The 14,712-nt window shown below is 43.5% G+C and overlaps 1 protein-coding gene across 5 annotated transcripts in view; it reads left to right on the plus strand.

The window, feature by feature from the left end:
• The window catches only part of LOC148026362 (DExH-box ATP-dependent RNA helicase DExH3-like), a 133,488-nt gene that overhangs the window by 17,556 nt on the left and 101,220 nt on the right, over window positions 1-14,712 (plus strand). For 4 of the 5 annotated variants that reach the window (XR_015692826.1, XR_015692827.1, XM_087690797.1 and 1 more), the window contains exons 2-8: window positions 10,907-11,061; window positions 11,150-11,237; window positions 11,342-11,584; window positions 11,664-11,759; window positions 11,844-12,032; window positions 12,204-12,363; window positions 12,496-12,626. Coding sequence is in view for 3 of the 5 variants with exons in the window: in XM_087690797.1 (XP_087546923.1) it covers window positions 10,907-11,061; window positions 11,150-11,237; window positions 11,342-11,584; window positions 11,664-11,759; window positions 11,844-12,032; window positions 12,204-12,363; window positions 12,496-12,626 (1,062 nt within the window). In the remaining 2 variants the exon portion in view is untranslated. Of the gene's footprint in view, window positions 1-10,906; window positions 11,062-11,149; window positions 11,238-11,341; window positions 11,585-11,663; window positions 11,760-11,843; window positions 12,033-12,203; window positions 12,364-12,495; window positions 12,627-14,712 lie in introns of those variants that run through there. The other variant, XM_087690798.1, reaches the window with a different exon arrangement.

Here is a 14,712-nt window from a genome sequence, read left to right on the forward strand (position 1 = left end):
CAAATTATTTTTTGCACCATGGAGAATTCGACTCTCATAAGCTACAACTCGGCCGTCCTATATAAAAACGACCCCAATGCTGTTACCACATGCATCACATTGAACTTTGAATGACTTCCTTAGATCGGGCAACACAAGCACATGATCTGAAGTCATCTTTTCCATCAACTTTTCAAATGCTGAAATTTCCTGTGCTGTCCATCTAAATGGGACATCTTTCTTCTGCAAGGCATGCAATGGAGATGCGATTTCAATAAATCCGTGTACATACTTCCTGTAGTAAGAACATAAACCCAAGAAGTTGTGGATCTCATGCACATTTTTCAAAAGTGGCCATGATCATATTGCCTCAACCTTTGCAGGGTCCATGTGAATACCATCAACCGATACAATATGTCCCAAAAAGTGGATTTCATGCAAGAAGAAATCACTTTTCTCGTCATTGATAACTAGCCTATGCTCACGTAGTTTATTGAACACAATGTCCAATTGTTTTCTATGCTTTGCCTCATTCTTTGAATAGACAATCATATCATCAAAGAAAGTGCCCACAAATCCTCTATGTGGCTTGAAGATATGATCCATCATCCAATTAAAAGTGGCAGGAGTATTCGCAAGTCCAAAAGGCATAACAAGAAACTCATACAATCCAAAAGATATCCTAAAAGCTGTCTTAGGCACATCTTTTGGTCTAATGCGTGTCTAATGATACCCACTTTTCAAATCTATATGGAATATGGCTACCCCTTGCAATCTATCCATAACATCATTGATTCAAGGAATTGGAAAGCGATTCTTTATTGTGATCTTGTTCAAAGCATGATAATCAAGGCACATATGCCATGGACCATCCTTTTCCTGCACCAAAAGCACTGGAGAACAAAAAGGAGATGAGCTACGGTGAATCAGCTCTTTTTCTAACAGCTCATTTTCCTGACTTATAATCTCCTCTTGTAGGGCTGCATTGACTTTGTATGGTGGCTTATTAGGTGGGCTACTTTCAGGAATAAGATCTATAATATGATTTTTTGGCCTTTCAAGCGGTAGCTGCCCTGGAAGTGACTAGGAGAAGCAATCAACATACATTTTCAGAAATGGCATGCGATCCTTCTCTAACTTAGACATGTTCCCAACATTCTCACTATCATCTTTATCCTTAGTAAAAACCAAGTACGTTGAAAGATGATTTTTTGTTACTTTAGAAATGGCAGTTGTAGATACAATAGGGATAGATTCACCTTTCAACTTTACATCAAATGTGAGTGCCTTTCCCTTATGCTGAATAGTGATCTTTTTTGCACAAGAATCAATCACTGCATGCATATGGTGACACCATGGCATACCAAGCAATACATCACAACCCTCAAGTGGAGCAATGAAGAACTCTTCGCTATTCACATATCCTTGTATATGAAACTGAAGCTTTCTAATGAGCAGTGTGACAGGCTCTGCATGGCCTTTACATGCCATTCTAACTTCCCCCATGGGTCCCATCTCATCCTCTCTGATGCCTAGATGGGTGGCCATGTCAACAGAGATGAAACTGGTTCGTGGACCATTATCAAAGAAAATCAATGCATGCTAATCCCTAATTTTGCCCCATGCTTTGCACAACTTAGTAGCATCATCATTGGACTGATCACTAACAACATCAGGCACCAATCCCACTGAAATTTTGTGCTTCTTTCCTTTAGAATCTCCTTGATTTTCTGATTTTCCAGCTTGTTGTCTGTTGGGACAGAGTCCCTTGCAATGTGATCCTCTTGTTCACAAATAAAACATTTATTTGCAACCATCAATTCCTTACATTGTGTCAATGTTTTCGAGCCCTTTCTTTGCTATTTTGGGCACTTTTCAAGTTGTTTTTCAGATCTTCCCTTTTTCTCAGCCTTAAATAACTTTTAATTGGCTTCTCCCCACTCTCTAGGAAGCCTGAATCCTTCCCATGTAGCAAAACATCGGCTGTGGTATCAGTCTCTATAAGTTGATACATGCTAGACATGGTGGATTTAATGCAATAATCCTTGATTCCTTTGGGCAGCCCACAAACATATTTTTCCACTTGCTCATGAAGGAATATAGGGGGATTAAGAAGTAATAGACAGCAATGCATCCCAAAACTACTTATTATATTGCTCCAAATTCTTACATTCCTTAGCATCCAGCTTATTCCAAGCTGTCACAGTGTCCACCTGAAAGGTACTTGTCAACTAATTTGATGCAAACATTTGCTTAAATTGTACCCATGTTGATGGTGCTCTACCTTGCATCAAAAGAGTGGACCACCACTGGAATGCATTCCCTTTCAAGAAAGTGGCTGCCTTTCGAATCTTCGAGGACTCAGTGAAGTTTTCCCCTGAATAGGCAGCATCAAACTCATCAAAGTCTGATGGAGATAATAGGGGCTCTGATTGTTTCAACCCATTCTCTTCATGTGCATTTATTTTTCAGTGAGTTTTGGGTGTGTTCACATTGACAGAGGAGAGTTTTCCAGCCTTTGCATTTATTTTTTAGTGGTTGGAGGACCTATTCACATTGCTCAAGTGGCAATCAGCATGTGTATGTTGTGATCAGCATTTTACCTAGCCATTAGCATTATTTTATTATTTTCTTGCTGGTCGCCCAGCATTTTGGCCTCTTTCCTAATCAGGACTAGTTTTCAGCTTCTTTTGCTATTTATAGCAGGGCAATTTGGTGGTGGCTGCTATCATTCATGGATGTGCTTCTGCAGATTTTGGACAACACACTCCAACTTCAGCCTCTCCTCCATTTCTGGTGCTGCTATTTTAACTTTGTCATCAGCTTGAACTAGTGCCCTTAGTGACGCCTTGGGCTACATGCAGGGACTGATCAATCCACTCTTTTGTGTTCAGCTTCAATACAGATTTATCACTTCATTCTCTTCTTCTTTTGCAGTCATTCTCTTCTTGTCTCTCTCCTTTTTTGTGTGCCTCTTCCGTTGTGCACTCTCACCGAGGCCATATCTACTTGCTATTTTGTGCTAATTTGTGACAAAGATCACAGATTTTTTGCATTGTTTGGGCCTTCTTTGATGTGTGTGAGCATATACACCTTGTGATGCAGCAATTTAGTTGGATTATCCTCTGTTCGGCTAGCGTGACATCTAAATGCAGCAGTTTCTTGGGGGAGTATTTGTATGTGTTTGTGTGTGCTTTGGGTGAAGATACTGTGAAGGATGAATGGATCACTAGCTTCTTTGGACTGATGATGAAGATGAGGATAGTCACTCAGAAGACTGACACTCCTGTTGGTCCGATTGTTGCAAAGACTGTCATGCTTGTGAAGATCATGAAGATCTATGCGAAAGCGGATGACCAAAGATTAGGGTCCTAATTCCACTGAGATTGGCACTTTGACCAATCTAAAAGATTGGAGTAGTCAAGGTTTGATACCTCTCCAACTTCTCTCTTCATCTCTACTCAAGGTCCGATAGATGGATTTGGTTTGCCTATTTGTGGTACCATTTATCTAGGTGCTTGTTTTCCCTACATTGCTTGAGATGAATCACTTGGGCGACACCAACTACTCCCTTTGGTGATGCAAAGTGGAGTGCATATTGAATACCTTTGATCTATGGGCTTTTGTGAATATCTCGATACCTTGTCCCATGGAGGATCGTCATATTGGTTCTACTATCAACATGGTAGCTCTTTGGGATCAACTCAACTCTCGAGCTTGACCTTTTCTCTTCATGAGCCTCTAGGATTTAGTTCTTGTTCATGCTCGTAGAATTTGGACCACAATGGAGGTTTGGATAGAGTTGTCTTCTCTAGGATTTAATTCTTATTCATGCTCATGGAATTTGGATCACAATGGAGGACAAAGTTGTCTTCTTCGTATGAGATTAAGACATTTACTCATTGAATCATCACTAAGAAGTAGCTTCAAATGTTATCAATTGATGTCTCTCCTTCCATGAAGGTGTCAAAAGATGACGTACCAACGAGATAGTAGGGTTTGCGGGGAGGAACACGAAGTGAACTCGGCAAACATGGGGAAGAGAAGAGAAGAGAGAAGAACCACTGATGAATGGAATGATGAAGTTCTGAATCATGGAGTGAATGTGATACAAGGGAACAAGGGGGCCATAGCATAAGGAAGATGATGAAGTCAACCACGGAACCACGAACCGCAATGCCCTTGTGAAGGGGTTTGAGGATAGTGGAGAGGCTGGAGAGAAGAGGTGATGGATTGAATGAATAAGCCGTGAGGAATGAATGAGAAAGTGGCCTATAAATAGTCACAATTAGTCTAGGGTGGCACCCCCTTTTTGGGACTGCAAACCCTAAACGCAAAACGCAGAAACGCAAAGTGCGGGTGAAGGGTGAAGGGTTTCTCAACACCCCCTCTCAGGCCCAAAAAGGGGAAGAAGAGAAGAGTGAGGTGGAGATGGAATGCTACACGTTGAAGAATGTTCATGCAGCAGGTGCCACTTGGATAGTGTCCCTCATGGGGAAATTGTTCACTTGCCCAAGCGCCCTAGTACAAAGATGATGAAATCATGCAATGCATGGGAGGAATGTCGGACTTTGTGTGGTGTCGAGAACCATAAGGATATGCCCGTACTCGATCTCAAGAGTTGGCTCCATGTTGACCAAGTGACCAAGGCAAAAAGAAGACGAGGAAGAAGATGTAGAGGATCCCTAAGATCCAAGATTTCCAGGTAAAAGGTAACATGCAGTAAATAACAGTAGACAGAGCGCACTGGAGAACCCAAAACTCAACCTCGAGAGAGAAGCCACTAGCTCCGTGCATCCATGCAAGAAGGAAATCCAAAGGTCTTGTCACTAAGTCGCGGCTAAACCTCCAAGGCCCTGATCTAGGTAGATTCTCGAGATCTTGGGCATTAATAGATGAGATGATCGTTGGAAGGAAGCCATCCCATCCAAGGGTAGAAGAAGAAGGTAAAAGGCCTCCGCCAGGGTGTACAAAGGATTGAACGGTGGGTAGGGATCCCCTTTGAAACTGGAGGAATAGGAGCCCCTTTGAAGTCGCAATAGATGTAGATGTCCCCTCAAAGGGCAAAGAAAGATCATCCCCCTCTGAATCCCCCTCTAAGATAGATAGGGAATTCAAAAACTCATGGATCACGGACTCTAAAATGTCTGAGGATGAAGGAAGTACTGCCGGTCGTGCCGAAGAAGGTATCTGGGGTGGTGAAGAACTCCCAAAGGTGGCCTCTCGAACCTGAGTAGGCGAGGGCGAAGGGTGGGGCTTAGATTGAGCAACGAGTGGGCAACAGTCTCTGCTTCTCAACGGAGCAGACCATGAAGCTGAAGAAGAGGAAGGAGTCGAGCAGCCACTCTCTCTTAAAGGAGTGGAGTGACGAGGAGACGGTATCAAACAATCACTGTCTCTCGATAGAGCAGACTATAGAATCGATAGAGCAGACTATAGAACCACGGGCCGTGGTAGCCATTGTATTCGAAAATAGGTGGGAGAAGATTGCTGTTGGCATTGTGATGATCTCGAGGAGGTCGTAGTGCCAATCAATCCTCCATATGCTTGAAAGGACTTAGTGCGCATTGGATGCGTCTTATTGCCTTGAGCATAGTACTCTGATAGCCGATATAGAATGATCTTTGTGGCCCAGAAAGGAGAGGTGGCACAGGAAGTGCCAAGTGGGAGACGCATATACTCCAGGGAGATGGGAAGCAAAGGTCGAAGTCAGCAATCTTCGATGGGATGACCATTCGTGCTGCAGCAGTAGCACTAATGTTGAAAAACCCTTCACCCTTCACCCTTCACTCTTTACTCGCAGTTTGCGTTTTTGCGTTTTGCGTTTAGGGTTTGTAGCCCCAAAAAGGGATTTGTAGCGCCAAAAAGGGGTACTACCTAGACTTATTGTGCCTATTTATAGGCCACTCTCTCATTTATTCCTCACGGCTGATTCATTCAGTCCATCACCTCTTCTCTCTAGCCTCTCCACTACCCCCACACCCCTTCAGGAGAACATTGCGGTTCGTGGTTTGTGGTTCATGGTTCGTGGCTGTCTTCATCATCTTCCTTGTGCTACGGCGCCCTTGTTTCCTTGCATCACATTCACTCCATGATTTAGAACTTCATCATTCCATTCATCAAAGTTTCTTCTCTCTTCTTTTCTCTTCTCTATGTTTGCCGAGTTTACTTCGTGTTCCTTTCCGTAAACCCTATTGTCTCGCTGGTACGTCATCTTCTGACATGGTATCAGAGCTGGATGTGCTCAAACAACGGCAAAGATCCTCCACTCCAGTGACGGCAAAAACCAGTGGCGGATTCGGCATCCACTTCTCTTCTTCGTTCGTTGCATCAAAATCTCGTTTTTGCAGGTTTTAGGTGTTTCAGCTTGCTACCCATACCCCTTTCGCGGAGGATATCACAGTCTCAGCTGTCCCTTGCTGTCATCTACAGCGTGGTGCCTGTTTCCAGCCTTCCACCCGTAGTTTGCAGCTATTTACAGCAGAGCGACTGTTGCTGATCACTCTCCATTCAGAAAACAATCTCGTTTTTGCAGATTTCAGGTATGTCAGCTTGCTGCCCACACCCGAGACGTGGAGGACATCGTGGTCCAAGCTGGCCATTGCTGTCTACAACAATTTGGCGCTTGTTTCCAGCCTACCACACACTGTTCGGAGCTGATTTCAGCATATGGATTGCTATTGCTGTTTTTCCTGCGTTTTTTAGTCTCCCTCTCTCTTGCAGCTTGCGTTTGCTGTTTTCTCTCTCTTGGAGTCTATGTTTTTAGTCATTCTCTCCTCACCTGCGTTTTTAGTCTTTCTCTCTCTTGCATTGTCGTTTGCATCAGATCCAGCCTTCCTTGGCTGCATTTGCCCACAAAGACCCTCCTCATCAGAGAAGACAAAGACCGGTGGCGGGTTTGGCATCAACATTTGATTTCTCTATCATTTCTGTCGAGCATTGGGAGATATCCTTTTTCTCCCTCCCATCCTCCCTTATCCAGTTTACCTCACCGTTACCATGGCGTCTCCCCTGACAGATTGCCCTTCTACTAGGTATTCCTACTGCGGCACGAACGGTCATTCCACCGATGACTTGATATCGACCTTTGCTCCCCACCCCTCTAGAGTACATGAGTCTTCCACCAGGCATTCCTTGTGCCATCTCTCCATTTTGGGCCATAGAGATCATTCTACATTGGCTATTAGAGTATTATGCTCAAGGCAATAAGCCGCATGCGATGCGCACTAAGTTCTTTCGAGCACATGGAGGCTCTAAGACCTTACGAGGCGATAAGTCCTCTTGGAGACCACCCCATTGCGAGGAGGTTTCTCCCACCCACTTCTGGGTACTGTGGCTTCCACGGCCCATATCTCCTCCACAGTCCACTCTCTTGAGGGCCCGTGATTGTTCCCCACCCTTGGCTCATCCTGAGCCTCCTGCTTTCCCACCCTCTTCCACTCAGGTTCGAGAGGCCACTTCTGGGTGCTTTTTGGCTTCTTCGTCCGAGCCCCAGATACCTTCTTCTGCACAAATTTCACACAAAATCTCACTTCTCACATATATTCCAAAAAAAAAAAACTACTCTCAACGAAAATTACATAGATCTCGGAGCTTTTGAAGTGATTGGTAGTACAACAAGCTTCAAGCATCATGAATATACGTCTTGAATATAGGGTTTCTCCTGGAGCTATTCCATCAACAAGGCTACCTCAAGGCACCAAGGCCTCTAACTCTCTTGCTACACATGAGGTTAATGATATGTAAAATGATATGAAGCCACTTGTGTTTCGAGGAGAGAAAAGAAATCATAATAAGGATGTAATCAACACTTTTTTACAATAGTGGAGCGATTTGCATCAATTACATTCTACACCAAATTCTGTTAGAGCCCTTGAAGTAAGCCTCACACTTAAGGCCTTCAAGTGGTGGATGAGAGTGGCTTCTCTCCCGAGGTTGAGTTTCGGGTTCTACAGCTCATCCAGTCTCTTGGCTATCTTCAAAGGTCTCCTTTCAGGTGGTATTCTTAGATTACAAGGTGGATCTTCTTCGTCCCTTGGTCAGGATGGAGCCACCTCTCGAGATCGAGTACATGCATATCCTTACGGTTCTTGGCACCACACAAAGTCCGTTGACATTCCTCCTATGCATTGCATGTTTTCATCATCTTTGTACCAGGGCGCTTGGGCAAGTGAACAATTTCTCTACGAGGGACACTGTCCAAGTGGCACCTGCTGGTTCGTGACTGTCTTCATCATCTTCCTTGTGCTACGGCACCCTTGTTCCCTTGTATCACATTTACTCCATGATCTAGAACTTCATCATTCCATTAATTAGAGTTTCTTCTCTCTTCTCTTCTCTTCTCTATGTTTACTGAGTTCACTCCGTGTTCCTTCCCGCAAACCCTATTGTCTCACTGGTATGCCATCTTTTGACACCCAATAGTCTGGTCATCTGTTGGTAAAGAAGCCATGGGTATCAGTGTGCCTTGTTGAAGAAGGAAGAGGTGGAAGGGGTTAGCCACGAACCACAAACCACAATGTCCGCCGCTAGGGGTGGGAGGGTAGTGGAAGGGTTGGAAGTGAGCTTTCAATGGGAGGATGCGACCATCGGTAAGAGGTTGCAACTAGTAGAAAAATGCAAGTGAGAAGAGAGAAAGACTAAAAACGTAGGTGAGGAGAGAGAAAGACTAAAAACTCAAGAAAAACCAGCAGTAGTCAATATGCTGAAATCAGCTCTGAACAATGTGTGGTAGGCTGGAAACAGGCGCCGGACTGTTGTAGACAGCAATGGCCAGCTTGGACCATGATGTCCTCTGCGTCCGGGGTGTGGGCAACAAGCTGAAATACGTGAAATCTACAAAAACGAGATTATTTTCTGAATGGAGAGTGATCAACAATAGTCACTCTGTTGTAAACAATTGCAAACTGTGGGTGGAAGGCTGGAAATAGGTGCTAGACTGTAGATGACAGCAAGGAACAGCTGAGATTGTGATGTTCTCTGCGAAAGGGGTGTGGGCAGCAAGCTGAAAACACTTGAAACGTGCAAAAACGAGATTTTGATGCAGCGGAAGAAGAAGAGAAGTGGATGCTGAACTCGCCACCGGTCTTTGCCGTCACTGGAGTGGAGGATCTTTGCCGTTGTTTGAGTAGATCTAGCTGTGATACCATGTCAAAAGATGACGTACCAACGAGACAGTAGGGTTTGCGGGGAGGAACACAAAGTGAACTTGGCAAACATGGAGAAGAGAAGAGAAGAGAGAAGAAACTTTGATGAATGGAATGATGAAGTTCAGAATCATGGAGTGAATGTGATACAAGGGAACAAAGGGGCCGCAGCACAAGGAAGATGATGAAGATAGCCATGAACCACGAACTGCAATGTCCTCCTGAAGGGGTGTAAGGGTAGTGGAGAGGGTGGAGAGAAGAGGTGACGGACTGAATGAATCAGCCGTGAGGAATGAATGAGAGAGTCGCCTATAAATAGGCATAGTCAGTCTAGGGAGGCGCCCCTTTTTGGGGTTGCAAACCCTAAATGCAAAAACACAAATTGCTGGTGAAGGATGAAGTGTTTCTCAACAGAAGGATCAAATCAACAAGATGGAGGAGGTATGGGATGAGCTTGCATCCCTTTGTAGGACAATATCATCCGAAGATATGCAATGATTTCTATTATTATCTCCCATCTATGAAGTATGATGTCTTCTACACTAGTTTACTCACCTCTAAAGTTCAGGACACTATTGTCTAGGAGGAGCTTACCTTGCTTGTTTTGGAACAGGATGCATGAATCAAGGAGATTGGAACATATGGATCCACGTAAGCTTTTATTACAAGTTGGAGGGGGCAACAAGAAGGACAAAAAGGCTAATAAGAAGAAGAAGAAGAAGAAGTAGGTTTAAGCACTTTGAGTCATCTTTAGACTCTTATTGCTACTCTTGTGGCAAGAAGGGGCACCTCGACAAGGATTGCAAGAAGCTAGCAATGTTGCGGAAACAAGAAAAAAAAGAGCAAGGATTCCTCTAACCTTCACCATCCTCAAATTTTGACACTCATGCAGCGATGGCTGTGGTGACCATGGAATCGGTCTTGTAGCTCTAGTGGTGTCATCAAGCCTTACCCCTCTAGTGCCAGAGAGGGAGTGTGAGCTGGTGGTGGTGGGGCATACTAGCCTTATCCATATGTAGGTGCAGTGGACCCTGAGGATGGCTTTCTACATGAACCAATGAAGTTTGGCAAATTCAAATCCTAAGATTTGGTTTGCCTTTTAGGTTCATGATCGGAGGTGAGATAGAAAGCACTTTTTGCTCCTAGTTTGTTCTCACTTGAGGGGACACTTGGATGGTTTTGCTGAAGGCGAGGGATCCATGGTGATGATGTGCTTTTGCAGGGCTGGTTCATGGTTTATAACATGACAATAGCCCGAGTCGGGGTGCATATCACAATTAGCTTACATTTTAGTAATCAAGATCATCCCTTGAAGTCCACCCAAATTCAGAAAGTCCCATGTGGACATTATGGAGATGGCCAGTCTACAAGTCATCACTCTAGGTGTCAGTCACATCATTTCCATAACCTTGCCTATGTGAAGTTCGTGTCACTTTCCTTGACAGCATTTACTCAACTCCAGAATTTGCTTTGATTAATGCACAATAGAACCATAGGCTAAGTCTAGAATTTGTCAACAACTTTGTGTATATGGAGCATGCATTTTCATTTCCTCTTAGTTCTTGAGCCATTTCCATACTGAAAGATGTTGATAGAGCCATCTGAAATGGTTTTGTCTACATAAGATACGTGTTGAGGGAAACGAGTTCAGGTACTACAAGGCTTGTCTTGGAATTTGCATGACAGGTTCAATGTGTGTGATGAGTTATTTAAATTTATGAGCAGCAAGATCTCAGTATAATATTACTAATGTTCACTAACATGGATGCTTGTGAATACAGGGCAATCGGAGTTATGCTAATATAGATGGTTGGAAATGGAAACTAAGTGTGCTTATTCAGAATCCAATTGAACGTGAGATAATCACACGTGAAAAAAAGGATAAAAGAGATTATCAATGCCTTGCATCTCTTGCTAAAAGGATGGGCTTGTATAGGTGATTGGAGTTGGTTTTTTTGAAATGTCCATAGTGCAATAACCCTCATAAGCCACATGCTGAATGGAACCTGCTTGTCTGTCTGCAGTCAGTCATATGGAAAAGCAATGGTTTTCAGCAAAGATCCCTTGCCAAATTATCGACCAGACATGGATGATCAACGACCTCTAAGAAAGGTTAGCCATTTTTGGCCAGGTGGCATTTTGGTTTTATTTAGTAAAGGAACAAAATGAAAACATTTTCTAGTCTGTATAAGGTTTTGAACTGGAGGCTTTTGCAGGTATCAATCCCATCAGCAGTTTACCATTCAGTAAGCAAATTATTGACTGAGCATCTTGAACGCAAGGATTTGTTTAGATTCAGTACACCAAGGGATAGTATTGCAGCCCATGACAACAAGGAGCCGTTTATTACTGACCATCTTCCCTCTGTTGAGAATCTGGCAAAACTGCCCGTGCTTGCAGATGATATGCTCCTACTGAAGAGAAGCATGCATCTCAGAGATAAACAACAAGCTTGGCAGGTTTAGAGCTTCTCTGGTTCTGTATCTTCAACACTTAATGTACCTTTGTTACTGTTTGACATTTCAAAGTGCCATGTAGGAGTCAACAGAAGGGCAAAAAATGAAGACATTTCGGAAAAGTCTTCCAGCTTACAATGAACGGGATTTGTTTCTGTCAGCAGTGAAAAAGCATCAGGTAGCATAGCCTTACATTTTCTAGCATTGAGATGACTGCAGCCTAAAGATTATGTGAAAGGCCTAAATTTGGACCTTTGCAAAGGTACTAGTGGTATCGGGAGAGACTGGGTGTGGAAAGACAACTCAACTTCCCCAATATATATTGGAATCTGAAATCGAAACTGGTCATGGAGGCTCTTGTAGTATCATCTGTACACAGCCTCGGAAAATATCAGCTATATCAGTGGCAGAAAGAGTTGCTGCAGAGAGAGGAGAGGAGCTGGGTGAAACTGTAAGGAGCTTGTCTACAGTCATGTGTACCCTGACATTTCTAAGCTGTTGTTTTGGTTAATTTTAGGCCTTCTATAAGCATAGCATGTCTGAACCAAGATTCAGGAGCTGGTTTTGTGTTACGAGCCTCCTTTAGGCAAGCGTGTTTAAGTGGATTTTCTGTGTTTTCTAGGTTGGCTATAAAGTTCGTTTGGAGGGAGTAAAAGGAGTAAACACACGGTTGCTTTTTTGCACAACTGGTATCTTGTTGAGAAGATTAATGGCAGATCCAGATCTCAAGGGAGTGAGTCATGTCATCGTCGATGAAATACATGAACGGGGCATGAATGAAGGTTTGCAGCATTTAGCTTGTATATTTTCTAGTGGTAAAAAATTGACTGTAAAGAAACATTTGTTTGCAATTAAAGACACAACTCAGAGTTTGCCTTCATAATTGGTTATTCTTCTTCAAATTTTTGTGACAGACTTTTTGCTGATTGTTCTGAAGGACCTTTTACCTCGCCGACCAGATCTCAGGATAGTGTTGATGAGTGCGACTCTGAATGCTAAGTTATTTTCGTCCTTTTTTGGTGGTGCACCTATGTGCCATCTTCAGGTATACAATCTTGGAAAACTTTTCTTGTTCAATTTCAATTGAGCAGATTGAAAAAATATAAACAGTTCCATTATGCTGCATGAAATATATTAAAAATGAAATATATCGAATGCTGTAACTGTGAATTGAACTGAGATAGAGAGCTCCAGCAAGGCATGCAAGGATGGACATTGTGACATGCTTGCAGCACACTTACTAGGGCTCCCCTTCACAAATGTTGCTATCTTCTGCATTTCTCCTTCATTTGTCACTAGCCTTCTTCACCCTTGTTGCTTTCCTTGCCTTCTTCACACCCTTATTGCCATTGTCTTCACCTCATTGGCAGCTCCTTGTGCCCTCACCCTTTTGCCTGTACTGCCACCAATGTGGCTTTGGCCAACTGCTCTCTTTGCCTTCCGCTTGCCTAGCTGGCATTGCTAGGCTCACAGCCACCCATGTGCTAGTTTTTCACCTCTCCCTTCTGTTGCTAAATCGGGCATCTCTTACTTGTGAGCCCTATGCTAAGTGGGTTTGTGGGGCTTATAGTTCTACTTTTTATTCAGCACTCTATTTATTTCAAATAAATCTAATAAAATAGCATTTAGAACAGAGGTTTTAAAGCTACTATTTGAAAATTAGCTCAAGTTCAGTGATCCTGGCACTTGGTTACATGAGTTATTACACATATACACTGCTTTTGGATTTACCACCTGAGACCTACAGACAGGCCTCAAAGCCTCAGGGCAGCCAAGACCATGATAGAGGTGTGGTAGAGGGAGTATTCCCAGGTTGGAGGGCAGACATAGTCACTTCTCAACCCTAGATTATTCTCTTTTACCAGAGGTGACATGTGTCAGCAGTCATGGTCATCTCTTGGTTGTGAGCCATGCACAGAGTCAGTGAGGGACACCCCATCCTTGTGCCATCATCAGTGTGCCTTTAGGGCACAAGACCTGCTGCATTTTGCTGCTGTATGGCATGTAGTAGCTGTGTTTCCTCCAACAGTTTGGTATCTGTCTCCCTTATTCTGGTGGTGCTTTTTATCACAAATATTTGGTTCTGGAGGATCATGCCAAAACTGTGTTTTGGTGTGGACATCTATCTGTAGCAGCTATAGATACTTGTGTCAACCATCTGTAGCAGCTCCACCTACCTATGTTTTGGTGGAGATCCTCTGGGCAGCAGCCCAACTTATCTGTCCATGTAGTTTTGTGAAGGTATTTCTTTTTAACTTCTCAGTTATGAGTACTCTATTGATGAAGTTGTTGCTTCTTCCACATCTACTTGTTGGCTTACTGTGATGGCCTAGTGAAATCAGCTCCGCTTCTCTTTGCTTGCATGTATCGTGTAGATTCCCATTCTCCCATGTTAAGCTCCTTGTCAGTGCAAATGATAATCTAAATTAAGGGCTAATTTCTTTCAGCTCTCACACAACCCCGACAAACCCCAACATTATCTAGATAAAACTTGTTCAAATTATGAAACTCCAAGAGTTTTTGGTAGGACAACTAGCACAAAAAATTCCGTAAAAGGAGATCATGGGCAGGGCCATTCGTTCATCCCTTTGTCTCCACAACTTCACTAGTTGCCATCAGCCCTTTGCTGTCGCCATATTCTTCATTGCCAACTTCTGCTACCAGACTTCATCAGTGCCATCTCTGTGTTTCTACTACCATCGTCTTTCACTTCTAGAGTTTGGCAACCAACTGCTGATGCTGGTGAACATCTCACATACTGGTCATTATCATATCGGCTCCAAGTGCCATTGTTCCCAGCTGATTGTCATGAAGATCTGCTGCATTTTCCAACCTACTGGCGCCCTGTCTCCAAGAGACATCTGGCTACTGTCTTTCGCTGCCCACTGTTGCTAAACTAGTTGTGGCCATCATCATTCAAGTCCCAAGTGCCATTTTTTTCAAGAGATCCCATCTTTGATAGCATGGCTTTATACCATTTCTTGCTGACTTGTCTGTGCATTGCTTCCTTGAAGCAAGACGGTTCACCATAGTCTGTCAACATGACATACTCAGCCACATTAATTGCACCAGGAACAAATCTGTCAGGTTGTCTAGTAGCCCTAGACGATCTCCTAACCCAATGGTCATTG

This window comes from Lygodium microphyllum, chromosome 13 (genome assembly GCF_053477565.2).
Source record: "Lygodium microphyllum isolate KBCC chromosome 13, Lygodium_microphyllum_v1.1.10, whole genome shotgun sequence".
NCBI classification, from domain to species: Eukaryota; Viridiplantae; Streptophyta; class Polypodiopsida; order Schizaeales; family Lygodiaceae; genus Lygodium; species Lygodium microphyllum.